Source organism: Rattus norvegicus, chromosome 20 (assembly GCF_021556685.1).
Source record: "Rattus norvegicus strain SHRSP/BbbUtx chromosome 20, alternate assembly SHRSP_T2T, whole genome shotgun sequence".
NCBI classification, from domain to species: Eukaryota; Metazoa; Chordata; class Mammalia; order Rodentia; family Muridae; genus Rattus; species Rattus norvegicus.
In genome coordinates, this window is record NC_141553.1 from 11,266,172 (window position 1) to 11,292,300 (window position 26,129).

Genomic DNA, 26,129 nt, shown 5'->3' on the forward strand with positions numbered 1-26,129 from the left:
GCTCCTGACCAAGATCCCGCAATCATTACACAAGGAGACCTAGAGCTTAGCTCTAATCACCACGGTCCTGGCAGTCCCCTGAGCCAGCTCACCGGTGCTCGGTTCACCTGCGAACTGGCGGGGAGTGGGCGGGACTTCCTGGAACACTATGGTTGAGGCCCCGCCCCCGGAATTACGCATTTTGAGCGCCGGAGATAGTTCGTATTCCGGAAGTGGCTGGAGCAGGGTTCCGCACGTGTGGCTCCGGGATGAAATTCGCTTATCGGGTGAGCCGCGGGTCAGGCAGGGGAAGCGGGAGGGCGATCGAAGGTTCCGAGGACGCGGAAGAGACCGAGGTCGTTGGCATCTCGGCTGCCCACGGAAAGCACTGGTGGGTCGGCCCATCGCAAGCTGTCGCTCCCGGTTCACACTGAAGCCCTCGTTCCCACCAAACAGGGTCTCGGGCTGTACCTAGCCCTGTCCATACTCAGGTCAGACAACACAGCAGTGGCTGCAGAAAGGCTCTTAACAACACACCTCAAGCAACATCCAGCTCCCTACCGGGCCGCCAGTCTTTGGAACAAATTCGACAGCACGCCTCGGGCTGATCACACCTCTTAGAAGCCAAGCTCTGCCTGGTGTTATCTCTTGCATGGCTGTCCTCCTACAGCCCAAACTGACTCCCGCCTTAGGTTTTAGCCCAGGCAATCCCTGTAAGCAGCTACCTTACTGCACTACTGGGCTTTGCAGTGTTTAGACATCAGTCCAGGTGCTTATGTGCCATTTCTATGTGGACATAGAACACAAGACTCGGGCCTCTACACCGAGCTGTGTCTGTTGGATGGCGATGCTTGTGTTTGATAACGGCATGGATGCACCAAGGCACTGATGCATAGCACGGTGGGTGGTAAGCATCTCCTGGAGCCCGTTCACTGAGGTAACTTCCGTTAGAATAGGGATCCTATGCCCTTCTGTGCCTGGAAAATGCTTCCTGTCTTGGGAGTATCATTTCCCTTAGAGGAAACCCAATTCCAGGATGCCTCCCATCACCATCTCAGAGAGTTGACACTGTGTTCTCTGTGTTAAGACTGATTCATTTCCTTTGCAGTTCTCCAATTTGCTGGGTACAGTTTATCGGTGTGGAAACCTAAATTTCTCACGTGATGGAAATTCTGTTATCAGCCCTGTGGGAAACAGAGTCACTGTGTTTGACCTTAAGAAGTAAGTATAGAGAGACAATGCCAGCAGGGACAGTAGCCTTCATGTGAAGGCTAGCCATCCTCTTTGTGGCTTGCAGGGCTTCTGGATTTAGGAGGTCACTGGGTCATGGTAGGGTTGCCTGCTGGGATCTTCATCTTTCATTCTAGTATCTAGGACACCGACATTATCCTTAAAGGGAAAGGAAAAGTCATGTGCCTTTTGGCTATTGGCTAGCAAGGGACCCTACCTCTTCTGTGGAGGTGGTGGCAGGCAGGAAGGTTATCTCAAGAGATAAGCACTTACTACTGAGAGGAAGCCTCTGAGGGCCTTGGGCAGGCTGCCTTGAATCTTGGCTCAACGGCTCTGATGGTTCTCACCTTCCCTGCTAAGATGGTCAGATCTAGAATGGGCAACTTGGCAGCCAGAGGTCGGTCGGGCTTAGCTTCGTTTGTCCCAACAAATGTGCCGCCGTTCTTTTTCTGTCTGACTGTGAGTCAGACAGACTCTGCCTGTCTGTCTGACAGTCTCTGCCTGGACTGTCCGAGCGGCTGTAGACTGACCCTCTCTATCCTGGGCAAGACCCTCCAGTTTTTCTGGCCACTGTGTTCCTGTTAGCTTCAGTTAACCTCCATTTCCAGACTCTGTAGGCTGGGGCCAGCAGTGCAACCTATTCTGCCTGCTGTTGATGGATTACAGGGTCCAGTCAGGTCTTCTGTGTTGCTCTCTCTTTAAATAGCATCTCGGGGACTTGGGATTAGAGAGAACCTGTTTGTTAAAGACGACTCTGAACAAACTAATGGACTCTGATCTCATTACTACACCTGTGATGTGCCTCCAGCTTGGCCAAACCCTGCTTCCCCCTTCTATCCACATTTCAATTTAAGAACACACAGCTTTTACAAGTGTGCTACCCTTGACTCTAAAAGGTCAATGCCAAGATTACCCAGGAGAGCAAGGAACAAGCTGTAGCCCAAGGGGACCCTACAGCAGGAGAACCAGCTGCTAGTCTGTCTCTGGCGCTGTCCTCCTTGGTCTGAGTACCCGAGTCCAACCGTGCGCTGGGGTCTTTGTGTTTCTCAGCAACAGATCAGACACATTGCCTCTGGCCACCAAGTACAACATCAAGTGCGTGGGGCTGTCCCCAGATGGTCGCCTGGCAATCATCGTCGACGAAGGTAATGGGTGTGGGTGTGGTCAGGCACTGGGGCGGCCCTGCATCTTCTGGGCCGTGGAACAAGGGCATCACATCGGGTCAGGGTCAGCCTCATAGCACGGGTCCAGGCAGTCCGTGTCGCAGGTGGACAGGCACGCTGCGTCTGGGGTCGGGTGGCCACCGTCTCACTCTCTCGCAGGAGGCGCCGCTCTGCTAGTTAGCTTGGTGTGCAGGTCCGTGCTCCACCACTTCCACTTCAAGGGTTCCGTGCACAGTGTCTCCTTCTCCCCCGATGGCAGGTAAGAGCATCTGTCTCCCTTCTGTCTGGGTGCTGCCGTGGGTGCCTCTCCCTGAAGGATACAGAGCATTGGTGTCGGGCCAGCTATTTGTTGGTCTCCAGTACCACATGTGACCCCGTTTCTCCTGCAGAAAATTTGTCATCACGAAGGGCAACATTGCCCAGATGTACCATGCCCCCGGAAAGAAGCGAGAATTCAATGCCTTTGTTCTGGACAAAACCTATTTTGGGCCCTACGATGAGACCACGTGCATTGACTGGACAGATGACTCCAAGTGAGACCGGGGGCATGGGGGTTGGGAGGGAGGACACCTTAGGCCATCTGTCCCCAGAGAATGCCGTCTCCTTCCCATAAGTTGTGGCTGCGTTTTAAAATACGCTATGAGCCCGTCTTGTGGTTTGGTCCAGCCTCTAATAGCAGGACTGAACTCTGCTCTAAGTGAGGTCTGTAGTGTTCTTCCTTCTCCCGTTTACCCCTGGAGACTTCCTCATGGGATGGAGGTATACGCAGAAATAAGTTCCCACTCAGGAGCACGTAAGCCAGCTTTGCTGTCCGGGAGCTGCTGCTGAGGTCCAACCTCTGCCTTGTACACTATCTAACTGTCCTTCTCTTGAAGGCATCCGCTTGTTTCTGGCTTGCCTTGGGTGCTGACACCCTGTCTCCTGGGAAGAGGTCAGTGGTAGTCACGGCATCTTCCTTGTTCCTGCACCCTGGCCAGGCCTCCAGCAAGCACAGAGCCATAGCATGCTACCTTTGCAGCAACAAGCCCATCCCATTCACCTGACAGTGTGGTTAAGAGGATCTCAGGTTGCATCCAGGGTGGGACAGAATACCAACAGCCATACCCAGAGAGACCCACAGGCATAGTATTGAGTTTTCCTCTAAGTCCCTTATGGGGCATCAGTGGTCTCTCAGAGGGAAGCCATGGTGGGCCACAAGGGTAGCGGCACCGTTGTGAGCCCCGGCGCCATCTCTGTTCCAGGTGCTTTGTGGTCGGAAGCAAAGACATGTCCACCTGGGTGTTTGGAGCTGAGCGCTGGGACAACCTTATCTACTATGCACTGAGTGGACACAAAGACGCCATTGTGGCCTGCTTCTTTGAGTCCAACAGCCTAGATGTACGTCCCTTACCTACACTTCCTAGCCTGGCAGTCTGAGCCTTCGTAAGGCTACCTCTAGGGGATCTCTCTAGCCCTGGCCACTGCCATGTGTGACCCCGACCCATCCTGGGGGGCGGGGGCTGGGGCTGATGGAATCAGAATCCAAACACCAAGCCTGAGGGGCACCTGATACAAGGGCCTGGGCATCGGGAGAGCGGCCTGTTTCCAGCTCAGCTGCTTCCTTTGCAGCTGTACTCGCTCAGCCAAGATGGAGCCCTGTGTGTGTGGCAGTGTGACACACCCCCTGAGGGCCTGCGGCTTAAGGCGCCTAGGGGCTGGAAGGCAGACATACTTCAGAGGGAGAAGGAAGAAGAGGAGGAGGAGGACGAAGAAGGGGAAGGGAATCGAGAAACCACCATCCGAGGGAAGGCCGTGCCAGCCGAGCAGGAGAGGGTCGGGAAAGTGAAATACTCACGGCTGGCCAAGTAGGTCTTCCAGCTTAACTGTTCTCTTTACTTATTTGGCGCTGGCCGTGTGCCCGGCTCTGGCCTTGGCCCTGGGGACATGTCACCCACCCAGTTTCCATTGGAGAGGTGGGTGGGGGGACTTGTGGGGTGGCATTAGCAGTGTAGTGGGGCTCTGGGCAAAGGAAGAGTGCCCAAGGGTCAGCTCTGTTTTGAAGTCACCTGACTTTAGATAGAAGCCACTGTCTGGGGTATAGAAGAACAGGACCTGGTGGGTGGCCATCATGGCCTCTGAACTGGAAGGTGACAGAGTGGGGGATGGGAAGAACTGCTCTTCCTTGTCAAGCAGTGATGAAGGAGAAGGTCTGGATGGACCTGAGGTCTCAGGGTATCCCAGATAGGGGTTCAGGACATAGACCGGGGTAGGGCACACTTGGCCCCAACATCAGGGCAGCAGCCACCAGGGTTGTGGGCAGGTGCCAGTGTAGAAGGAAGGTGTCTATCTGTGAGAGGTCAGGAAAGGATTGGGGTGGAACCTGCAAAAACCACTCAGGAAACAGGTCTGGGTCACCTCACAGCCATACAGGAGACCTGTGTGCTGTAGGGAGACCTCTTTTGCCCTGGTAAAGGTGCTTCCCAGTCACCTTCACATAGACAGCACCCACTGGAGAAGCGGGCAGGCTACAAGGAAGTGGGGGGCTAGCAGCTGCCTGGAGCACAGGGCACACCTGGCTCTCCATGTGCCCCTGTCCCGAGCCTAGGTGAGGGGGAAGATTCAGACCCACCCTGAGCCCCATCCTGTATCCTCCCTGTGCTCTGCCTGTCAATCCAGGTACTTCTTGAACAAAGAAGGAGACTTTAACAACCTGACAGCCGCCGCTTATCATAAGAAGACCCATCTCTTGGTCACGGGTTTTGCTTCTGGAATCTTCCATCTGCATGAGCTCCCAGAGTTCAACCTCATCCACTCCCTGAGGTGAGTGGGGCTCACTGGAATGCTTCTGGGCATACACAATAAGGTCCCTGGGTGAATGGGCCTGCAGGACAGCTTTCTACCAACCACTGCGCCCTACACATGAGCCACAGACGCCAGGCTCGGTGTGAGGGGTCGGGGTCCACTTTCAGCCTTGGTCTCTCCGTTCCCTTCTTCATCTCAGAAGCACAGAGAGTATTAAAGTGCTTGTTCCTCCGGTGACTGCTGGCTGGCCCCAGCGAGCAGGCCTGGGCTCTGACAGGAAGGGAGAGGGGTGCGGAAGTGGGCAAGATGGCCGCTCCTGTTCACCCTGCCCTCACAATGCTTTTGTCTGCCCAGCATCTCTGATCAGAGGGTCGCTTCGGTTGCGATCAACAGCTCTGGGGACTGGATTGCCTTTGGCTGCTCAGGTTGGTCTCCCTGCCCTGCTTTAGAAGGGAAGCATCTGCCCAGAAGCTGACCTCAAGTCAAGTCTTGGGGCAGAGAGCCCAGTGAACCCAGACTGCACCTTGCGGGGCCCCAGAGTGCCTTGTGTAGTAGAAGAAGCCTGCTCCCCTGGGGAGAGGAGCTTCCCACAGCTCATTGAGCAGAAGTGTAGACTCTAGGTGTGAATGGCAGGAGTCAGTGAAGGCTACAGATGGGCGATCTTCTGAGGCCCACACTCATACTTAAATTCTAGTCTTCAGGGGTTGGGGATTTAGCTCAGTGGTAGAGCACTTGCCTAGCAAGCACAAGGCCCAGGGTTCGGTCCCCAGCTCTGAAAAAAAAGAAAAGAAAAAAAAAAATTCTAGTCTTCGGTGGCCCTTTCATTTTGGCCTGCAGAGGTGGCCACATCCCTGTCTAGTAGTCCTGGACCTATCCAGTCCAGTCAGCTGCAGGGCTGCAGATGGTGTCAGTATCAGGCGCGAGGGGTGGGGTCCACTTTCTCTCTTTGGTCTTTTCATTCCCCTGCCTTGGGCTGCCGTAGGCCTGTGTTCTTAGTGAGTGTTCAAGGTGAGTCCAGCCCTGGCTGACAGCGTTGCAGGAGTAGTTGGGAAACCCTGTCCCGTGCCATGTGCAGAGGCCGGGGGTGAGGTGTCCAGACAGTAACGGCAGCTTTCTTGTGCCCATAGGCTTGGGCCAGCTGCTGGTGTGGGAGTGGCAGAGTGAATCCTACGTGCTCAAACAACAAGGCCACTTCAACAGCATGGTGGCCCTGGCCTACTCCCCTGACGGGCAGTACATTGTCACCGGTGGGGACGATGGCAAGGTGGGCACTGGGCTTCATTGGGCTGAGCTGTGGGTAGGCCAGGTGGGTGGTGGAAATTTGGCCTCCATTTCTTAGGCTAACAGCCTCAGTGGGGCGCATTTCATGGACTTTGGGTGGACAGGGTCCAAATGTTCCTGTTTCTAACTCTTGTGAGACTTCCAGTACCAGCCAACATGTGAAGTGGTAAGCACTTGCTGGGCCTGGATCAGGCCACGTTCACCCTTGTTAGAGCTCTCACTGCCACCCTCAGTCTCCACCCAGAGGTGTGGGAGCTGTGGGGTACAAGTGGCCTCTCCTGGCATCACCTGGTATAGCCACTATGCCTGTGAGGCTGCATGGTCAGGGTCTAGGTGCTGTGGTCATGGCTTCTGTGTGCTCCCTCTCTAGGTCAAGGTGTGGAACACCCTCAGTGGCTTCTGCTTTGTCACTCTCACGGAACACTCCAGTGGGGTCACTGGAGTGACATTCACTGCCACAGGCCATGTCATTGTCACCTCCTCCTTGGATGGCACCGTGAGAGCCTACGATCTTCACAGGTGAGTCCTGCCTCCAAGCACTTTGTGGACAAAGCATTCAAGAGGGGCAGGGGTGTGTGTGTTGACATCTGCCTTGACCTTGTTCCTGTTCAGGTACCGGAATTTCCGCACCTTCACGTCTCCACGGCCCACACAGTTCTCTTGTGTGGCCGTCGACTCAAGCGGGGAAATCGTCTCTGCAGGGGCGCAGGACTCCTTTGAGATCTTTGTGTGGTCCATGCAGACAGGCAGGCTCCTTGATGTAAGAGCAGTCTGATCCCCTAGTCCACGACGTACTTAGAACGCTTGGGGACAGGTGGGCAAGGCTGTCCCTGCTTGAATCCTTGGCATCCATGGGGTCCTACTTGGATACCCTAAAAAGCCGATGCAGTGGCTGGGGCTCGGGGACCTGGGCGCAGAGCCAAGCACAGACCTCCACGTATTGAGCAGTGGCAGTTAATGGAGGGTTCGGCCTGGCCTTCCCACACTCCTCCTCACAGCTGAGATCGTGCTCGGGCCCCTCCCACATCTGTCTCTGATTCTCGTCTCTAGGTTCTCTCTGGCCATGAGGGGCCCATCAGTGGTCTTTGCTTTAACCCCATGAAGTCCATCCTGGCTAGTGCCTCTTGGGACAAGACAGTGCGTCTGTGGGACATGTTCGACAGTTGGAGAACCAAGGAGACCTTGAGTCTGACCTCTGACGGTGAGCTGCGGCTGGGTCTGCAGACGGACCGGGGCCAGAGCCGTTTTCCTCCTGCTGCCATCCAGGCTGATATTCTCTAGTGAGCCGCCTCCTCCTTGGTCCTAGTTGGGTTTCTGATGTGAGCTCAGTGGGTGCTGAGAACGATGCTAGACCCCCCCAGACCCAGCAGCTTGGCAGCCCCCAGGGTTGGAGGCATGACGAGAGAAGCTGGTCATTGAGTCCACTGTCCAACTGCGTCAGGCTGAGTCCTGGGGCTTTCGTCATGCTCCCTATTGCTCTCCAGAGCAGCCTTCAAGCTAAACCACTGAGTCCCTGGGAGTGCCTGGAGCAGACTGAGCTATAGGGTGGTCTGTGTGACTGTCTTGTCACCTGCAGGACCAGCACACTGCAGCCCTGAGGCTGTCACCCTGTGCTGCCGTGGGAGCTCTTGTGTCTGAGGGACACCAAGCCCCCATCAGCAAGCTGGGCAGTGGTGTGGGTGTCCCCAGCTGGTGTGTACAACAGTCTTGCTTCCAGGCAGCTCTCGATGAATTCCCCAAGCACCTTGGGGTCCCCGGCCTCCTGGGCCTGATGTTGTTCTCTCTCTCTAGTCCTAGCTGTGACTTACCGGCCTGATGGTGCAGAGCTGGCTGTGGCTACTCTGAATTCACAGATCACTTTCTGGGATCCGGAGAATGCTGTACAGGTGGGCTCCATCGAGGGCAGGCATGACCTGAAGACGGGCAGGAAAGAGCTGGACAAGATCACAGCTAAACACTCGGCCAAGGGCAAGTGAGTGTCAGCTCTTTCAGCAGGGGCGGCGGGGATGGGGGGGAGGAGGGCAGCTAGCACAGGGCACAGAGGGAGGGAGGTGGGACCTCTGGTCTGTGGTGGACTCCATTTTCTGCCCTCTTGGACCCAACCGGAACCATGTGGTTCTGGACTGATTCTGGGGCGTCCCGGGTGGGCTCCCTCAGGAGGGTACCATCTAAGAAAGGAAAGGGGTGGTGGGTGGTGCCGTCTTTGAGGGTCACAGGTGTACCTGTTTTGCTGAGGTTGGCCAGGGAACCTTGAGCCACCCTAGTGTGATAAGTATTTGCCTCCTGGGGTGTTACTGTGGAGTGGTCCCTACCTTCTCCAGCTGTCAAAGTGATTGGTGCTTGAGAGGCTGTCTCTTCACCTAGGGCCTTCACCACCGTGTGTTACTCTGCGGACGGCCAGAACATCCTGGCGGGAGGCATGTCCAAGTTCGTCTGCCTTTACCACGTCCGGGAACAAATCCTGGTGAAGAGGTTTGAGCTCTCCTGCAACTTCTCTCTGGATGCCATGGAAGTGAGTAGTGGCATGGGCCATTGGAAGGTGTTTTGGCTCCATGGGCCTTGGGTGATCCAGAATGCTGGCACACGGGTGGTGGCTATGCTAGCCTGACCGCCCAGAAAAGCCCGCACGCCCAGGGTCTGGCATCCTCTCTGTCTTTGGGCCTGGTACTGCCCGGTTAGGTAGCTGGAGGACAGGAGTATTCAGTGTAAACTGGCAGGTATGCGGGCTCCTTCAGAGCAGAGAGCAAAGGCAGATCATGGCCAGGCACAACCCCGGTGTCACAGGGCTGTGTCCTTAGTATCCCTTGGGTATCTGTCCCTATTTACCACAGTCTGTGACCTAAGCCCTCCTCACACTCAGTTTGCTCAGGAATATGGGTGGGACCTCTTGAGTAGGCCTATAGCTGCCTGCAGCTGTCGTGTGTGTGTGTGTGTGTCTGTCTGTCTGTCTGTCTGTGTGTGTGTGTCTGTCTGTCTGCCTGTCTGTGTGTCTATGTGTGTGTGTGTGTGTGTGTATGTGTCTGTGTGTGTGTGTGTGTATGTGTCTGTGTGTGTGTATGTGTCTGTGTGTGTGTGTGTTGTGTGTGTGTCTGGGTGTGTGTGTGTGTGTCTGGGTGTGTGTGTGTGTGTCTGGGTGTGTGTGTGTGTGTGTGTGTGTGTGTGTGTGTGTGTGTGTGTTACAAGGGCATCTCTGTCAGAGACAGCTCCATGCCCCACATTACCAGTACACATCCTTGGGTCCTCCCCCTCCCCACGAGTTCAGGCTGTGAAGGAAGCGTCTGTGGGTTGGGCCTACATGTCAGGTCCTTGTGAAGGCACAGTTGGTGACATGGTAATATGGGCTTCTTTGTCCTAGGAATTCCTGAACCGGAGAAAGATGACGGAGTTTGGCAACCTGGCACTCATCGACCAAGATGCCGGGGAAGAGAACGGGGTAGCGATTCCGTTGCCGGGTGTAAGGAAGGGTGAGCAGAAGCCCCCTGCCCTGTCCCCTACCCACTTTCTTGGTGGCACTGCTGCTCCCTCCATGGGGCTGCATGAGGGTTCTGCCTGTTTCCACACTGAGACATTTCTCTGGAACCTGGAATGCCCAGGCTGTATTAGACGGGGAGGGCCCCATGCGTCTGCTCCACAGGATCAATGCTAGGGGCACCCAGGACCCAGGCTGACCATCCCAGTAACCATGAGTCAGAAAGCTGGAGTTCCTTTATGCAGGGTTTCCCTGGACCCACCTAGGCTGAGCAGAGACAAGCTGTCTGCTGGCCAGCGGATGCGCTCGGGAGCTCATGTCCTCAAACCTGGGTCCCGATGCCCTGCTCCATGAGGCCACAACACTTGCCACAGAGGTCTTGGGGCTGCTGGGCTTTGGGAATACTGCTTCCCTCCTCCAACGCTGTTCTTTGTAGGGCCCTGTGACCACCCTTGGGCAGCACAGTGGACCTGAGGGCGGGCCTCGGTATGCACAGTCAAGTAAGGACAGTTGTTTCTCCTCTCCAGGTGACATGAGCTCCAGACACTTCAAACCTGAAATCAGGGTGACTTCTCTACGCTTCTCTCCCACTGGTGAGTCCAGGTAACCCTTAGCACAGGCCAATTCCAATAGGTGTCAGAGCCTTTGTTCCTAAGGGCAAGGACAGTGTCAACCTGCTGACAGCCTCTGGGCATTGCTGTCTGGTGAAAAGGAAGTGACTGGCACATGTGCGTTCTAGTTCTTGGGGTGTACAATGTGAAACTCCATCCCTACCGCCACAGTGGGAGCCTGGACCCTGCTCTTGGAGGAGGTGACAGTCCAGGTACCCTTCCTAGGAGGCAGACTCTCTGCACCTCAGCTAGTGATAGTGCCTTACCCACCCTGTTTCTGTCCCTCAGCATGTTCAAGGGTCTGCTGAGGCCTGAAACCTGCCGTGGCAGGGCAGGTATAAGGTCCCGAGCCGTGCCCTGCAGCGCTAGTGGAGGGGACAGGGTGAGGTATGTTTCGTCATGTGTCAGACACATTTGGAGACGATCACCCCTGTGTCCCACTTCCCACTGTGGAAGGTAGACCAGCTGGCCGTAGACCACAGCCTGAGGCCCACATCGGTCCCATCTGTCCTGCCACTCAGTTCTACAGCTTAATTTTTTTTTTTTCCCTTTTCTTTTTTCCGGAGCTGGGGACCGAACCCAGGGCCTTGCGCTTGCTAGGCAAGCGCTCTACCACTGAGCTAAATCCCCAACCCCTTAATTTTTTTCTGAGCCACTGCTCACTACGTCCCGTGTGTGGCTGTACCCTTGGTGTGGGTGGCGTGAGCAGCTGAGCACGAACTATATGGCCTTCAAGGCTGAATGAAGGTCTGCCCTGTTCTGGGAAGCCTACTGACTTCCTGGAATAGCCAGAGGAATTGGGTGTCTGGGAAGCTGCAGCCCTGGAAAAAATGTCTGCCTGCAGTTTACACCTTCCAAGCAGGGGATGAATGAGCTTCCCAGGTTTAACGAAACCCCTTTGCCGCTTGCTCCACAGGGCGCTGCTGGGCAGCCACCAGCACAGAGGGGCTCCTCATCTTCTCCCTGGACGCCCAGATGCTCTTTGACCCATTCGAGCTGGACACCAGTGTGACCCCTGGACGGATCCGGGAAGCCCTCCGACAGAGGGAGTTTACCCGGGCCATCCTTATGGCCTTCCGCCTCAATGAGAAAAAACTGGCCCAGGAGGCCCTGGAGGCTGTACCACAGAATGAGAGTAAGCCAGGACCACCAGCCACACCCGGCTGCTACAGAGGAGCTCCGGGCATCCCCACTCTCCCTGGCGATTTCTTTGCACACTGAGCATGGCTTTTCTTCTTCCTGCAGTTGAGGTGGTCAGCGCTTCTCTGCCTGAGCTGTATGTGGTGAAAGTGCTAGAGTTCTTAGCCGCCTCCTTTGAAGAGTCTCGGCACCTGGAATTCTACCTTATATGGACACAGAAGTTACTGATGTCACATGGACAGCGCCTGAAGTCCAGGTATAAAATGGGTTCCCCCTTGCTCCTCACTTGTGGACAAGTAACCCAGGCACTTGGTCCTGGCCACAGGGAACATTCCCCTCCATGCGCCTACACCAACGGTGTCTCCTTTCCAGGGCGGGACAGTTGCTGCCTGTGGTCCAGTTCCTTCAGAAGGGCCTCCAGCGGCATCTAGATGACATTTCCAAGCTGTATGTACCTCGGGGTTGGTGGGCAGGGTCAGGTAGGGTTCATGCAGTCAGTTAGCCCTGTGGTGTCTGATCGGGGGCAGAATATTCTGGGGTCAGAGATACACGTTCTGTCTGCTGGGTGGACTGAGTCCTGCCATGGGTGCGAGGATCCCCTCTGGGTGTGACTGACACTTGTTGAAGACAGCATGTAACACTTGGAACAGGCAGAGATGGGACGGACATGCCTGAGGCATAGTGAGAGCCCTTCACCCTGGGCATGGACACAGGGTAGGACCAGGCAGCCTAGCCTGGATTCTTGTGTCACAGTCTTGGGGCCAGGGAGCCTGAATTCCTAGGATCTGCACTATGAATGTAGGCATTTCCCTAGCATGACAGTAATACAGAATATAACTAGTGTTCTTGGGACGGCGCTAGTTAGAATGACCCCATGTGCATCCCGTACCTCTTCCCCCTACAGCCTACTCTCAGGTAGTTTTTGGTGGTCTGTGACCCATGTGTCCCTATATCATCTGTCACTGAGCAGTTGCTACGTGTTCCAGCCAGGCGTATAATACGCGTGTCTGCTGGTCTCTCCATACAGAGTCTCCAGGGGGAGGCTGGCACCTGGGCACTGTGACCCCCATGGCCCCCCTGATTATCTTTATAAATGCTTCTCCAAGTCTAGAGCGAGCCCTTCCTCTTCGTGCCCTTTCCCTCCTAGACTTCTGCCTGGCTGCAGGAAGACTGGTGTTGGGGGCGGCTGTGCTAAGGCATGGGTCTGCTTAGCAAGGCACATGCACCTAACCTTTCCCTGGCTGGTGCACCACAGCTCCCCAAGAGGTTGCTCTTGAGACTCCACCTCCTTCTCTGAGCATTGCTCCTGCTCTGGTTTTATGGCGAAGGCATTGGCATAACTGACTATGTGAGGTTGATGAGACCGCCCTTTATAGGTAGCAGGGCACCCATAGGTGTAATGTGCAGCCGTTCCTTTCTACTGAGCTCTGCCCCACGCATGGCTCTGGGAGATAAGGTCAGAAACTTGCCCTTTGTCCTGTGAGTGTGGAGAATTGGCCCCTGGCTCTGTAAGTGGCTGGAAGGGAGGGGCCAGATGCTGCACTACCCCGGGGAGAGCAGGGACTGAATTGAGGAGGGGATACGTTTTGGGAACAGCTGCATCTGATCCTGCTGGTGGCAGCAAAGCGAGATGCTGGTGCTGACCTAATGTCCTCTGTCCTCAGCTGTGACTGGAACCGCTATAACATCCAGTACGCGCTGGCGGTTTCCAAGCAGAGGGGTATGAAACGCACCCTCGAACGTGTAGACACAGAGGAGGACACAGATGCATCTGATGAGGACAGTCTGCACCTACTCAGAGCTGCAGAGGAGGAGGAAGAGGGGATGCTGGTGTAGAACCGCATACGTCATAGCCTCATTGGCTGATTGGAGATGGAACCACGGTGCTCCTGGGCCCAGGAAGTGGGAGATGCCAGAGGTCCGAAGACCCTCCAGCCAGGCCTCTTCCTGTGAGACTGCTCATGCTGCCATGAGCAGGACACAATGGGCACACACGCTGTGGGCCCAGAACGCTGGCGTCATGGATGACGACCCTGCACAGACTTCCTGAGGAGTGGACAGGTTTAGAAGTGTGGGCTTGCAAAATTCCTGTCAGAGTTATTTATATTTTTATATGACATTCTACGATGAACTTAGGGTTGGAAAGTGGGCTTCTTAAAAAATATGAGGGCTTCGCTTTTCAACTTTGCTTTTCTGATGTTTCTAATGTGTCCTGAGTGAGACATAGTCTTCGGGTAAGCAGGGAGATCAGAGTGACTCTCTGTTCTGGACCACGGGCCCTGATCATCTATGTGTAGTCAAGAAACAGCATGTGCTGGGCTGACCCCGGCAGGTGGGCATGACAGCCCAAGGCTGGCCAGGGAAGCTTGATCTTTGCCAGTATGTACGGGTTATGTGAGAGAGGGGCAGCCCCTCCATGCCAGAGTCGTGCTTTACCGATACCCCCTGTGTGTGCGGTTGACCAGGCCCAGCATGCCACTGGCCACTGATGAGGCCCACAGGTGCCAACTCACTGATGACTACCCATTGGCCTCTGTCCAGGCCACAGGAGCGGATCTATGTGACGCCTGGTGCACCGAGAGCCATCAGCTTATCATGTCCTCGTTATACCTGGGACACACCATGACTGGATACTGTCCTGGTTGCCTGGAATCCACCTAGGCTTGCACATGGGTATGGAGAAAAGCCAGAGCTTAGCCTGGTATCAGCAAGCTTCCCGTTCAGTTCTGTGTAGCTTGGGGTAGAAAACGAAACGGCTTCTCAATGTGCCCAGCAGCAAGGTCCTGGCCGCCGAGAGAGACAGGGATTTGCTTCTTTTGTGCCATGACTCTTATCTACAGCAGTGAATACAGTTTTACGAAGCCTTACTCTGTGTGTGTGGGGTGTGGGGGGGGGGGTGTAAGTGTGGAACTGAGGACCTGGGGAAGGACAGGCAAGTAGCACAGAGCCATCACCTGTCTCTTAAGTTTACTTCTTATACCAGAAACTGGACTCAGTTTGGAGTACTTTACGAGTCTGCTCTGTGGTGACCATGCCCACTCCACCCACCCATCCACCCCATCCCCAGTGGACAGCCAGATGCAAATTGCCTGACACTCCATCGAGTAGCTATGCACTTACCCCTCCCTCACTCCTTCTGGTGTCAGCTGAAACTGGATAATCCCTGGCTCCCAATAATAATAATAATTATAATAAGGTGTTGGACCACCAAACCCGCTTCTGTATGCTCCCTGGCTTCAGCATACACTGTGCATCCTAGGCTTCTTCCCATCATGTGTCTCCTAAATGTGAAGGGTTCCCATCTGATGGGGACACCCAGCAGCTGACTAGAGAAGCCAGGCCACCGTTGACATCTTTCACAGTGGCCCAGGTGTGGCAGTTAAACCTTAGGAGCTTTCTGGTCATTACCCCGAAGGACACTGGACTGTATGTAACTACAACCACCACAATGATTCAAAATGTGAAAGCACGAGGCTCAGCTCCTCCACTGAACAGTGACTAGCAGAACTGCAGCCTCCTCTCAGGCCACAAGGGAATCCAGAGCAGACTCAATGGCAGGAGCTTGCTGCAATCCCATTATTTAAAATCAGTTTTAAGTCATTGCATAGACTGGAGCTGCGGTAGGTGGTCGGGGTGACATACGCCAAGATGGGCTCCCTTCTCTAGGCAGACCAGGCCGGACCACAAGGTCGATCACAGGAAGGCCCTAACCTGGCATACTACCATGCTTGCCATTTCGGAACCGGGAAGGGGCGTGTCCCAACTCTGCCGTTCACTGGGCAGGTACAGCCAATCAGTCTCTTAGGTGAGGGGGCATGTTCTGAGGACTGCGGCCCCGCCATCCCGCTTGTCCGCTCTGGAAAATGGTTCTGGGGTTCCCATTCACAGTCGTTCACTGCGCAAGCGCGGCCCCACCCACCGGCCCTTTCAGGAAAGGGCTCACTGCGCGCTCCTCCATTGGCCAGGCGCGACCCCGCCCTACTGCGCACGCTCTCTCGACACTACTGTCGCTGTCTGCCCTTCGCGATGGCTGCTGTCAGGGTTCTGGTGTCGCCGAGGTTGGCTTCTGCGCTCCTACCGCTCTCAGGGCGCCACCGGACTACCTCCCAGCGCGCAGCCATTCACAGCTCCGCACCGCGGCCCCGGGCCAGGGTGGCGTTGGTGAGTACAGGGTCAGACTCCCAGGCCATGTGCCTCTCCTTGCTCGGTCCTCGCAGCCTGGGGTCGATCACCTGTCCGCCCAAGGTCGGCCGTTGGTGGGGTTCAGCTTCCCGGTACCCTCGGTAATTTCGTGTCGGGTCCACGCCCTCGTCAGTGCCTCTCTTCCTGCAGGTGCTGTCGGGCTGCGGAGTCTATGACGGAACCGAGATCCACGAGGCCTCAGCGTAAGTCCTCAGAGTTTGTAAACATTCTCTTGGTTTAAAAGGCAGAAATGGCCAGAGCGTCGTAACCAAACGCAGTGGGTTCGCATCGTGATAAGTCCAAAGCCAAAATTAGCACAGCCGAGACATAAAAGGTGCCACCCGGGCCCTGGGTGAAGGCAGAACGCCTGGCAGGAACCCGGGGCCCTGCACATACCCAAAATGTAACACCTGCGAGTCAGCTACCCTCGCTGCTCATCAGTCAGTAAAAGGATACCTGCCTACCCGCTCTGGTTCTACCCTCACCTTGCAGAAAGGTCTGTAAGTGGCAGGAGCCCTGGCTTCGTAAAAAAGCATCAAGATGTCCTACACACTAGCACTCAGTGGAAGTCCGTTTGCAAAATCATCTTGCTGCCGTGAGGCTGGAGGAGACATTTGGAAGTGATGTCTTTGTGGATTTTCTTCACGTAGGATCCTGGTGCACCTGAGCCGAGGCGGAGCTGAGGTCCATATCTTTGCTCCTGATGTCCCTCAGATGCACGTGATTGACCACACCAAGGGGGAGCCTTCTGAGAAGGAAAGCAGGTATGGGGAGGGAAAGGACCTGGAGAGAGCCATGTTCCTATGTGCACCTTCTACAGCGCAGACTTCCTGATTATTTGCTCAAACATGTGTCCCTCAAAACAGCTGTCATCCGGCAAGTCTGGAAATACACTGCTGTGGGCAGAATGTTTCTGACCTCCCAGTGACCCTTACGGGAAGAGCAGTAACTACTGTTGCCCTCCCTCTGGACGTGAGGTGGTCATGGTTTGTTCTGGCTTGACCCTGCAAGGCACTGTGTTCCCTTTCTTTATCTAGTTCCTTTATTTGTTTTTTGTAGGGGGGGAAAGGGTTGTTTGTTTTGTTTTCCCAAACCAAGTTTCTCTATGTAGAGAGCCTCTCTCTACATAGATAGAGAGGCTATCTTGAAATTCACTCTGTAGCCCAGGCTGGCCTTGAACTCAGAGATGCACCTGCCTCTGCCTCCTGAGTGCTAGGATAAGACACATACTCTCGGGCTGGAGAGATGGCTCAGTGGTGAAGAGCACTGAGTGCTCTTCCAGAGGTCCTGAGTTCAAATCCCAGTAACCATATGGAGGCTCACAACCATCTGTAATGGGATCTGATGCCCTCTTCTGGTGGTGTGTCTGAAGGCAGCCACAGTGTACTCATATGCATAGAATAAATAAAAATTTTTTTTTAAAGAGGCATACTCCATCACTGCCTCAGGTTTTTGGGTTTGTTTGTTTGTTTGTTTTTGAGACAGAGTCTGTTCGGCCCTAACAGGCCTGGAACTCACTATATATAAACCAGGCTGGCCTTGAATTCGCAAAGATTCACTTGTCTCTGCCTCCCAAGAGTTGGGATCAAAGGCAATTGACTCTACGCCCAGCACACCTATATTTCTTATCTGAGGCCTGTTTGCTGGGTGGGGGCTGAGACTGTAAAGGTAAGAGGAGGAACTATGGTGTAACTGCCGAGGCTCTCTTTGGGGATTTCCTTCTCTATCCAGAACCCTGGCTCCTGAATCTCCCTCTCCCTCCTGTTGTTCAAGCCCATATGAGGTGGCTTCGGTCATCCTGAAGAGTGGCTTCTTAGGCAACCCCTCTCTGGTGTGGAGCCCTGGTTTCTGCCTGCTGTGGATACTTGGTGGGCTTCCGGTTCCTGCTGACCCCAGCCTGGCAATGCCTATTGTAGGTCACTAGAATCCTGTCACTGTCTCCGGGTGTTGCCTGGCTGTGCTAACTGGGAAGCATTCAGTCTCCACGTGTGAGCATGCTCACTTGAAGATGAGTCTGCAGTGCTGCCCGTGTCCCTGCCCTGCCTGCAAGTTGATCTTTCGTGTCATCTGCTCCTTCCAGGAACGTTTTGGCTGAGTCAGCAAGGATCGCCCGAGGCAAGATCACCAACCTGGCTCAGCTCAGCGCTGCTAACCACGATGCTGCCATTTTCCCTGGAGGCTTTGGGGCTGCCAAAAACCTGTGCGTGTCCAAGTGTAAGGGTCTAGACCACACGCGTACCCTCTCTTTTACAAGGGGTGGGCTGGGGGCACTTTAACAAGATCACTGGGGCGGCGGTCTCTGCTCCCTCCTCTGAACATTGCAGTGCCTGGAAGCTGTCAGGGTGGGCTGACCTCCATGCTGGGAGTCAGGTCCCCGCAAACTCTGCCCGCTTGCCCTTGCAAGTGTCAGCTCTCACACAGAGCCGTTCTCCCTCTGCTCTGGGCTGCTGTGAGAAGTGAGAATGGCCCCCACAAGCTCAAATGTTTGAATGCTTGGTCCCTATTTGGTGGAACAGTTTTGGAAGGATTAGAAGGTGTGGCATTGTTGGAGGAGGTGTGTCGCTGGGGGGGTGGGCCTTGAGGTTTCAAAAGTGAATGCTAGGTCCTCTCAGTCTCAGTCTCAGGGTCTCTCAGTCTCTCTCTCTCTCTCTCTCTCTCTCTCTCTCTCACACACACACACACACACACTCACTCACTCACTCATGTGTGTGTCTGTGTCTGTCTATCATTCTACCTCCTTTCTTCCTTCTCGCCCTCCTTTTTTTCCCTCCTCCCTCCTTCCCTTCTTCCCTCCAACTTGCGGATCAGATGTGAGCCCTCGGACCTGCTCCGATGGCTCGCCCACCCGCCTGCTGTCACACTTCACGCCATGGACTAACCCTCTGAATCCATAACAGTGCCTTCTTCTCCAAGTCACTTTGAGCACAATGTCTCTGCTTCACAGCAGTAGAGCTGTAAGTCGAACACCCCCTTACAACTGCGGGGCACCAGGAAAGAGGAAGGCCTTTTGTTGCTTTGCTGTTTGAGCTGCTGCTGGGGGAAGCCCAAGATACATTCGAGGGAGTCCATTCCACAGCTCCTGTTGGTTCTTTCTTGAGCCTTCATGGAGGTCTTCGAGGTACCATCCTCAGCAGGACCCTGCCTGGGAGGGGCTCACCCAACTGGTTGTCAGGGAGAGCCTTGAGCAGGCTCTGAAATACCCCCCAAGGCACTTCACTTAGTGTCCTGCTCCCAGAAGGGAGGGACACGGGGCTTCACGCTCTGAAGTGTCACCAGTCTGCCTTTCTCAATGTGAACCCTCTGACCCTTCGTACTGCCGTCAAAATGTCTCTTCTCAGATTCTGTATACTTCAGCCCCTTGGGTAGCACCCACCCACTTCATCCTGAAACCAGTGAAGCTGGCAGTGCCAACCCTAACCGGGTCCTGTGCAGCCCATCCTCATAACAGCATGGCTGGGCATGGTGTCACTGGGTCCTCCCTTCCATTGGGAAAGTAAGCTGTGCTCATCACTCCTGCCTGTCAGCTCCTGCCTGGTGGAAGATTGACCAGAGGCCACATCTGTCTGCGCGGCTGCCTTGTTCTCTTAGGAGTTAGGCTCAGGAGTGTGAGAGGTTCTTGGCGTTGAGTCTCCATGGCATTTAAGGAGGCTGCAGGCCTCTATACCTATGTCTGAGCCCTCTGACCCCTGTGGGGAAGCCTCCATTTTCATTCTTTCTGACCTTTACAGAAGAATGGTAGGTCCTCGCTCACGGGCTGCTGCTGAAGCCATGAGGCCATCATGCTAGTCGGTGGTCGCCGCTGTCACTGAAAGGTAGCAGCACATGTGGCAGCCGGTGGCCAAGCCCAAGTGTGCATACGCAGTGAAGGGCAACTGAGGTTTAACAGGGCTGAGGTAGTGGGTGGCTGGCTCACGCACCTGGGGCCTGGCAGGTGGTGGGGTGTGTGTGTGTGTGTGTGTGTGTGTGTGTGTGTGTGTGTGTGTAGTGTCAGTCCAGTGTGTGTGCACGCGTGTGTGTATGTGTGTGCCCGTGTGCGCGTGCGTGTGTGTGTGTGTGTGTGTAGTGTCAGTCCAGTGTGTGTGCACGCGTGTGTGTATGTGTGTGCCCGTGTGCGCGTGCGTGTGTGTGTGTGTGTGTGTGTGTAGTGTTGGTCCAGTGTGTGTGTGTGTGTGTGTGTGTGTGTGTGTGGTGTCGGTCCAGTGTGTGTGTGTGTGTGTGTGTGTGTGTAGTGTTGGTCCAGTGTGTGTGTGTGTGTGTGTGTGTGTGTGTGTGTGTAGTGTTGGTCCAGTGTGTGTGTGTGTGTGTGTAGTGTTGGTCCAGTGTGTGTGTGTGTGTGTGTAGTGTTGGTCCAGTGTGTGTGCGTGTGTGCGTGCGTGCGTGCCTGCGTGCGTGCGATGTGTCGGTCCAGTTGGTCCAGGCACTGTGGCTGGCCTTGTGTATCTTCTAGAGAAGCCGCACGTGTGTGGCCGAGTTGGTCGCTGCCGACATCGGTCTCTTGCTCTGCCTGATGTACTTCTGTGTGGTTTCCAGCTGGCTTGAGAGCTGCTCAGTGGTGCAGACTCCACATGGCGTCCAGGGTGCCGGGAGTCGTGCTACTTGCCACGCTGGTGGCCCCGGTGACCTGAAGTCTTGCTTGTTGCTTCTTTTTAACATTGTCCAAGAGAGACAGAGACAGAGACAGAGACAGAGACATTGATTAAAGGGTGAAAGGATTTGGTTTGGCAAGTCTGGCTGACAGAAGTCAACGCCTGACGGTAAACCTGGCCCCTCAGTGCCAGACCTGGAGGCCGCAGCACAGGAAGCTACATCCTGACAGAAAGGTGCTGGGCTCTGCCAGGGTGCATTCCCTAAGGATAGGTAACGTCCCACCTCCTCGGCTGCCCTGGGCTGGCCTTCACACTCCCAGGAAGAAGAGGCACACAAGGCAGACACTCGGTGTGCTAATGGCCGCTACTTTTAGGCTAATTGTCTTTCTTTTTCCAGAACCCTCTTTGGGGTTTTGTGTTTGTTTGGCCGTCCCTGGACCCTGAAGGCCGAGTGCAGTCACAGACTGGCCACCCACCTCTTGCCTCCCACCCTGCTGGCTGGCTGTCAGTGAGGAGCTAGATTAGCAACCATGCATTCAGTGTGACAGCAGGCTCTCCGTGTGGCCTACAGCCACACTGTGGGCAGCTCCTCTGGTGTGCAGTGGGCCAGATCGTGGGACACTGATGAGGACAGCCTCTCCTCTCATGGCAGGAGCACATTCGCTGTGGACGGGAAGGACTGCAAGGTTAACAAGGAGGTGGAGCGTGTCCTGAAGGAATTCCACGGAGCCAAGAAGCCCATTGGGTAGGTGATGCTCCGGGTTCGAGAGGACGGGAGGAATCCATGGGAGTTCCTGACAGACTCTGCGGGCTCTTAGTCTGGCAGTGTCACCAGCGCTGGAGCCCAGTAAGACCAGCAGCAGCCTGAAGACAGGTGGCTTGGGAACATGTATGGCTGCAGTAGAGGCAGGATTGGTTTCTGAGTGGGGCAGCCACGGGAGTCCAGCGCACGGCTCAGAGCTGGAACATCGGGCACAGCTCTCTGCCTCCTGTGTGTCAGGGCAGCTCACTGTTTTCTGTTGATTTCGAATCTTACTCTATAGCTTTGATTGGCCTGATACTTAGTATATAGACCAGGCTGGCTTTAAACTCACAGAGATCCATCCACGTCCTGAATACTGGGATTGCCACCATGCCCAACCAGGGCAGCTCACTTTTAAGGGTCATGGTCCAGGTCACAGGTCATGGCATGCAAGGCTGTTTCTTGCTCTCTGGATAACTTGTACTGGACACTGTAGAGTAGTGGTTCTCACCCTTCCTAATGCTGTGACACTTTAATACAGTTCCTCATGTTGTGGTGACCTCAAATCATAAACATATGTCACTGCTACCACATAACTCTGATTTCACTACTGTTAGGAATCATAAGTATCTGACATGCAGGATATCTGATTTGCAACTTCTGTGAAAGAGTCGTTCAACCCTCATCCCCAAGGTTGAGAACCACTGCCGAGTGGCCAGCCAAGTGGCAGTGTAGAGTTTGGCTTCCTGGGACCCTCAGCTTCCCCTTAGCCATCTCCACCCAGAGCTGCTCAGGCCCCAGTTCCTGACTGCCCAGTGTGGTAAGCCTGAGGCAAGACTCCCAAGCCTCACTGTCTGGGGACTAGACTAGAACTCTGTTCTCAGTTCCCAGTCCTCCCTCTCAGTGTGCTCCCTGTGCTCACACACTCAGTCCTCCCTTTCAGTGTGTGTGCTGTGCTCACACACTCGGTCCTCCCTCGGTGTGCTCCCTGTGCTCACACACTTGGTCCTCCCTCTCAGTGTGCTCCCTGTGTTCACACACTCGGTCCTCCCTCGGTGTGCTCCCTGTGCTCACACACTCGGTCCTCCCTCGGTGTGCTCCCTGTGCTCACGCAGCTCCTCTGACTTTTCAGCCTATGCTGCATCGCTCCTGTCCTCGCAGCCAAAGTGATCAAAGGTGTGGAGGTCACCGTGGGCCATGAGCAAGAGGAGGGGGGCAAGTGGCCATATGCTGGAACCGCGGAAGCCGTCAAAGCCCTGGGTGCCAAGCACTGTGTGAAGGGTGTGACCATATCCTTTCCTCAGCTGGTCAGTGTGGTCAGTATCAGGTAGCCCATTAGGCTGCCCCTTCATCTGATCACGGAGGGGATCGTGGCAGGCCGCCATGCCTACACCAGTTATATTTGCTGGTCTTACTTGAAGGGAACCCCTGGGCAGGAGCACAGGGCCAGCCAGTGTCATGGAATATACCTGGCTTGGAGTGCCACAGGCAGGCTGGCAGGAAGCTGGCTCCTCGCTTGGCAGAGGAGGATCCGTGGTCCTGCACCCACAGAGTGAGACCTGTCAGCCGCGAATCAGCCTGGAGCACACAGCTAGGATACCTGATCCCAAGGGGAGGCAGCCTGTGAGGAATACAGGCGAGGGGCAGGGTTCGGGGGGAGAGGTGGCGTCTGGAAGACTAGGAACTGCTTGCTGGTGGCCATAGAACGGAACTAGAGCAGTGTGGGGCGGTGGGCAGGACTCCTGGCTCTAGTGGGCCCCTCAGTTTCCACAGCTGGAGCTGGCCAGGGTGAGTTTTACGTCCCCGTGTGGGGCCAGCCTGTAGGCTGTCACCAGGCACTGTCCTACCCCCAGATCACAGTTTCTTCCTCCTCACGAGTACCTGTGAGTTAGAAGCTCCTCTTACAGAGGTGCGTTGTTGGTGTGATGTCATCGAGCAGCAGGGGGCCTGCAGGACTGAGGGGGGTGGGCAGGGCTCTTCCTGTGCGATGCCCATGATCCTGCCTAGGGCTAGATTTTCCCTAACATGTACTCACGAAGCTCACGTCGACCAGAAAAACAAGGTGGTCACCACCCCGGCCTTCATGTGTGAGACCGAACTCCACCACATCCACGACGGGATTGGGGCCATGGTGAAGAAGGTGCTGGAACTCACGGGAAAGTAACACCACCAGCACCACGCTTGGCCTCCGTCGTCGCTGTGGCACGCTCAGCCTGTGTGCTCCGGTCAGCCAGGACACGGGAGCTGCTGTTCTATTAGAAGCATAGACACTTTGTGCCTGAAGGAGGAGCTTTGCAACTATGCGTCCAACCTTGGCTTCTATCAGCCGGAAGCCAGAGTCTCACCAAGGGCCCCAGGTAGCAGCAGGAATTTCACTGGGGGCTGGCCTCACTGTGTGTCCCCATTGGGTGGTCTGGGCACCTTTTCCAGAGCCTGGTTCAAGGACTCACGTTGTGCAGTCCTAGGTCTGATGGATCGGGTACTAAAGCTCTAAAAGAAGAAAACCATTTAGGCTCCAAGTCTTCGGAGATATGTCCAGAGTAAGCACAGCTAACTGCAGCCAGGGGGATTCTGTAGTAGATCCCTGCAGCCATACAATAAACTCTTTTCCACAGTGGAAACTCCTTCCAGCCATGTCTCAGGCCTTCTGAAACTAGCGAATGGTACCCCGTAACATGAGGTGTCACCAAGTCTCAGCTCTGAGTTTTCAGGAGATGGGAGAAATCACTGATTGTGGGCCCCTGGAGGGGCCTGCTGGTTGGGTCTGGGAAGTTGCCCCAGGCTGTGAGATTGTATAACCTGGGCAAAGAAGGAAAGTAGAGGACAGTAGTGCCCTGGTGGTCCCTCGTGGAGAAGTGTCAAACTGGTCTGACAGAGCACACATCTGTTCCAGAACTCTCTCCCAGAGGGCCAGGCAGCCAGGCGTCCCTTGGCCTTGGCAGTAACTACTACAACACTGGACTATAAGACAATCCTTTAGCTCGGTTATGTCAGATGCTGGGCAGAAACAGGTTTAGGCCAGGCTAGATGTCGCTGTCAGCTATGGATGTAACCTCCATAGCTAGATGTTGCCGTCTCCCAGTGCACGTGTGTGGAGGCTAATCTCTCCAGCGGCCCTGATTGTTGGTGGTCTGGGTCTCCAGGCCGCTTACCAGGACCTATGCATAGCATGCGCCCATGATACCTGAACTACTGGTCACAGGGCCCCCTTCTGGAGAACCTGAGGAGCTCACTCCTTACTAAAGCGGGGAGGCCAAGGCCGGTATGCCCTTCCCTCGAGGAGGACCTGTTAAAGCTCCGTGAGTTTCCACAGTGAATACAGAGCCAGCACAGCCCCACCCGCATCCCACACATACACAAAGTGTCTGCTCCAGTCTACCCAAGACCATCCAGGGTGACAGTCCCTGCCCGGTGATGTGTGGCTCTGCCAGCTGTGACAGCACAACCTTCGCCATGCACCTGCCAGATATTTTTGCTTCAGTCTGCTGTTAGCCCGGCAGGCCGCCCAGCTCTACTGGGTTGACTTAGTCACCTCTCCCCTCTGGCCTTGGCATCCCTGGGCAGAGATCTGTTGGTTTCGCTGGCTGACTTGGGCCTTTTCTTTGACAGGCGACTTAGAAACCCTTCGTTTGGTAAGCAGCGCCCATGGGCTTTTTATCCTATACCTGTTCTCCTTGGGGGTCTGGTGGGCAGGCATGCTCCCTCCGGTTTGCTTCTGTGAAGGAAGCATCCACCTCATCAAAAGCCACATCTATCCCCTTCACGTGCAGACCGGAAGCTGCTTGTTCACCTGCTGTGCCGTGCTGGCCCGGCAGGAAAGAACACAATGGCCTCTGAGCACCCCGCAGGGTGAAGGTACCCCTAGACCCCGTGCCCACTGCAGGCCCTCCCGTGCGGCCTTGGTGTTCATAGATGCTGCAGGAGGGTAAGGTGCACAAGTGGAACCCAGGCTTAGGAATGGCCACTGCCCGGGACTTTGTCCTTTCTCATGTCTACCACACGCCACAGGTAGCTGAGAGGGAAGTGAACCCAAGAGAGACCTCAAGGGAAAGGTCAGTGCTGTTAGCTGCACATGCTGCAACATGCACGTCTTCCCAGGCTTCCCACAGAAGTGACCAAGTGTGACCAGCACACGGCGCCTGCCCATTACGTCACCAGTGTGAATCACATCCTTGTGTTGGCCTGGTCCGTCTCAATTTGACAGGCGATGGAGACCACAGACCTGCTTAGCTGAGGCCAGATGGAACCATCCTGGACTATGTTTTGGGGTGTTTGGAAAGCCCTCAGCAGGGCCTGATGCAAGAGGTTAACTGTTGAACTCCTAGAAATAATTGAGTCCTCATGGTATGCCAGGCACAGTCCACGTGGCAAGACCATGATCTCTACCCTCATGGAGATAGGGGCTTGTTGGCAGAAAGCCTGCGGGGGGTGGGGGGCGTGGTGCGAGTGGACACATGGACAGGGAGATCAGGGAATGGTCGGAGACCAACCAAGAAAAGGAAGCAAGTCAGGATGAGTGAAAGGGTGTGCCCAGAAAGCCAGGTTCTTGGAGCAAGTCCTGTCTCTAGAGACAAGTCCACCAAACCCCGTTAGCGGGGCTGTAGTTCTAGATACCACCACCAGGGGGCGCAGCAGACCAGCCTCGGAGCCTTCTGTATGTTCCCAGTGCTGACCAACGCCGACGCCTACACCCTACTGTCTTCAGAAGCTCTCCTGAGACCCCCAGTGTCCCTGCCTCCCAGGTTCACTTCACAGGCAGCTCCATCTAAGCTAGCAAGTCTCAAGGTGAGGGTGGACTGAGTTAGTTCCCAGTGGGGCTCCTGCTCCGTGTTTTCTCATCCTTACCCCTGACCTGCTCCCAGCCACCCTGAGCACTGAACACCAGCCTCTTCCTCTCTCCCTCTACCCCTTTCGGAACCCTTGCAGCTCGGCCCTGGAAGAAAGGACAGAAGGGATGGTAAGGGA

General features: G+C 55.2%; 2 protein-coding genes across 6 annotated transcripts; both read left to right on the forward strand.

Annotated features, from left to right (window-relative positions):
• Positions 1 to 187: 187 nt before the first annotated feature.
• Positions 188 to 14,521, forward strand: Pwp2 (PWP2, small subunit processome component). Of its 5 annotated transcripts, none has more exons than XM_087598348.1 (22): positions 197 to 692; positions 780 to 879; positions 1,088 to 1,200; positions 2,260 to 2,354; positions 2,532 to 2,631; positions 2,762 to 2,905; positions 3,614 to 3,749; positions 3,981 to 4,216; positions 5,028 to 5,171; positions 5,508 to 5,578; positions 6,281 to 6,417; positions 6,805 to 6,953; positions 7,047 to 7,194; positions 7,485 to 7,635; positions 8,226 to 8,406; positions 8,799 to 8,946; positions 9,790 to 9,898; positions 10,431 to 10,496; positions 11,431 to 11,649; positions 11,760 to 11,910; positions 12,027 to 12,101; positions 13,319 to 14,521. In XM_087598348.1, the coding sequence occupies exons 2-22, from the start codon at positions 868 to 870 to the stop codon at positions 13,488 to 13,490; spliced, it is 2,757 nt and encodes a 918-aa protein (XP_087454474.1). In that variant the 5' UTR covers positions 197 to 692; positions 780 to 867; the 3' UTR covers positions 13,491 to 14,521.
• A 1,149-nt stretch (positions 14,522 to 15,670) lies between these two features.
• Positions 15,671 to 23,794, forward strand: Gatd3a (glutamine amidotransferase class 1 domain containing 3A). The gene is given in 7 exon segments (NM_001004225.1): positions 15,671 to 15,815; positions 15,987 to 16,039; positions 16,487 to 16,600; positions 17,917 to 18,036; positions 21,075 to 21,167; positions 22,297 to 22,453; positions 23,200 to 23,794. Coding segments are annotated over 7 exon segments (801 nt in total). The 5' UTR covers positions 15,671 to 15,680; the 3' UTR covers positions 23,329 to 23,794.
• The last annotated feature ends 2,335 nt before the right edge of the window (positions 23,795 to 26,129 follow it).

What these genes read in the sequence shown, in the direction of transcription:
- Pwp2 (XM_087598347.1), top strand. An exon ending in TCCTTCTCCCCCGATGGCAG is followed by an intron (nt 2,632 to 2,761) that starts GTAAGAGCATCT and finishes TTTCTCCTGCAG; the next exon opens with AAAATTTGTCATCACGAAGG. An exon ending in CCGGTGGGGACGATGGCAAG is followed by an intron (nt 6,418 to 6,804) that starts GTGGGCACTGGG and finishes CTCCCTCTCTAG; the next exon opens with GTCAAGGTGTGGAACACCCT.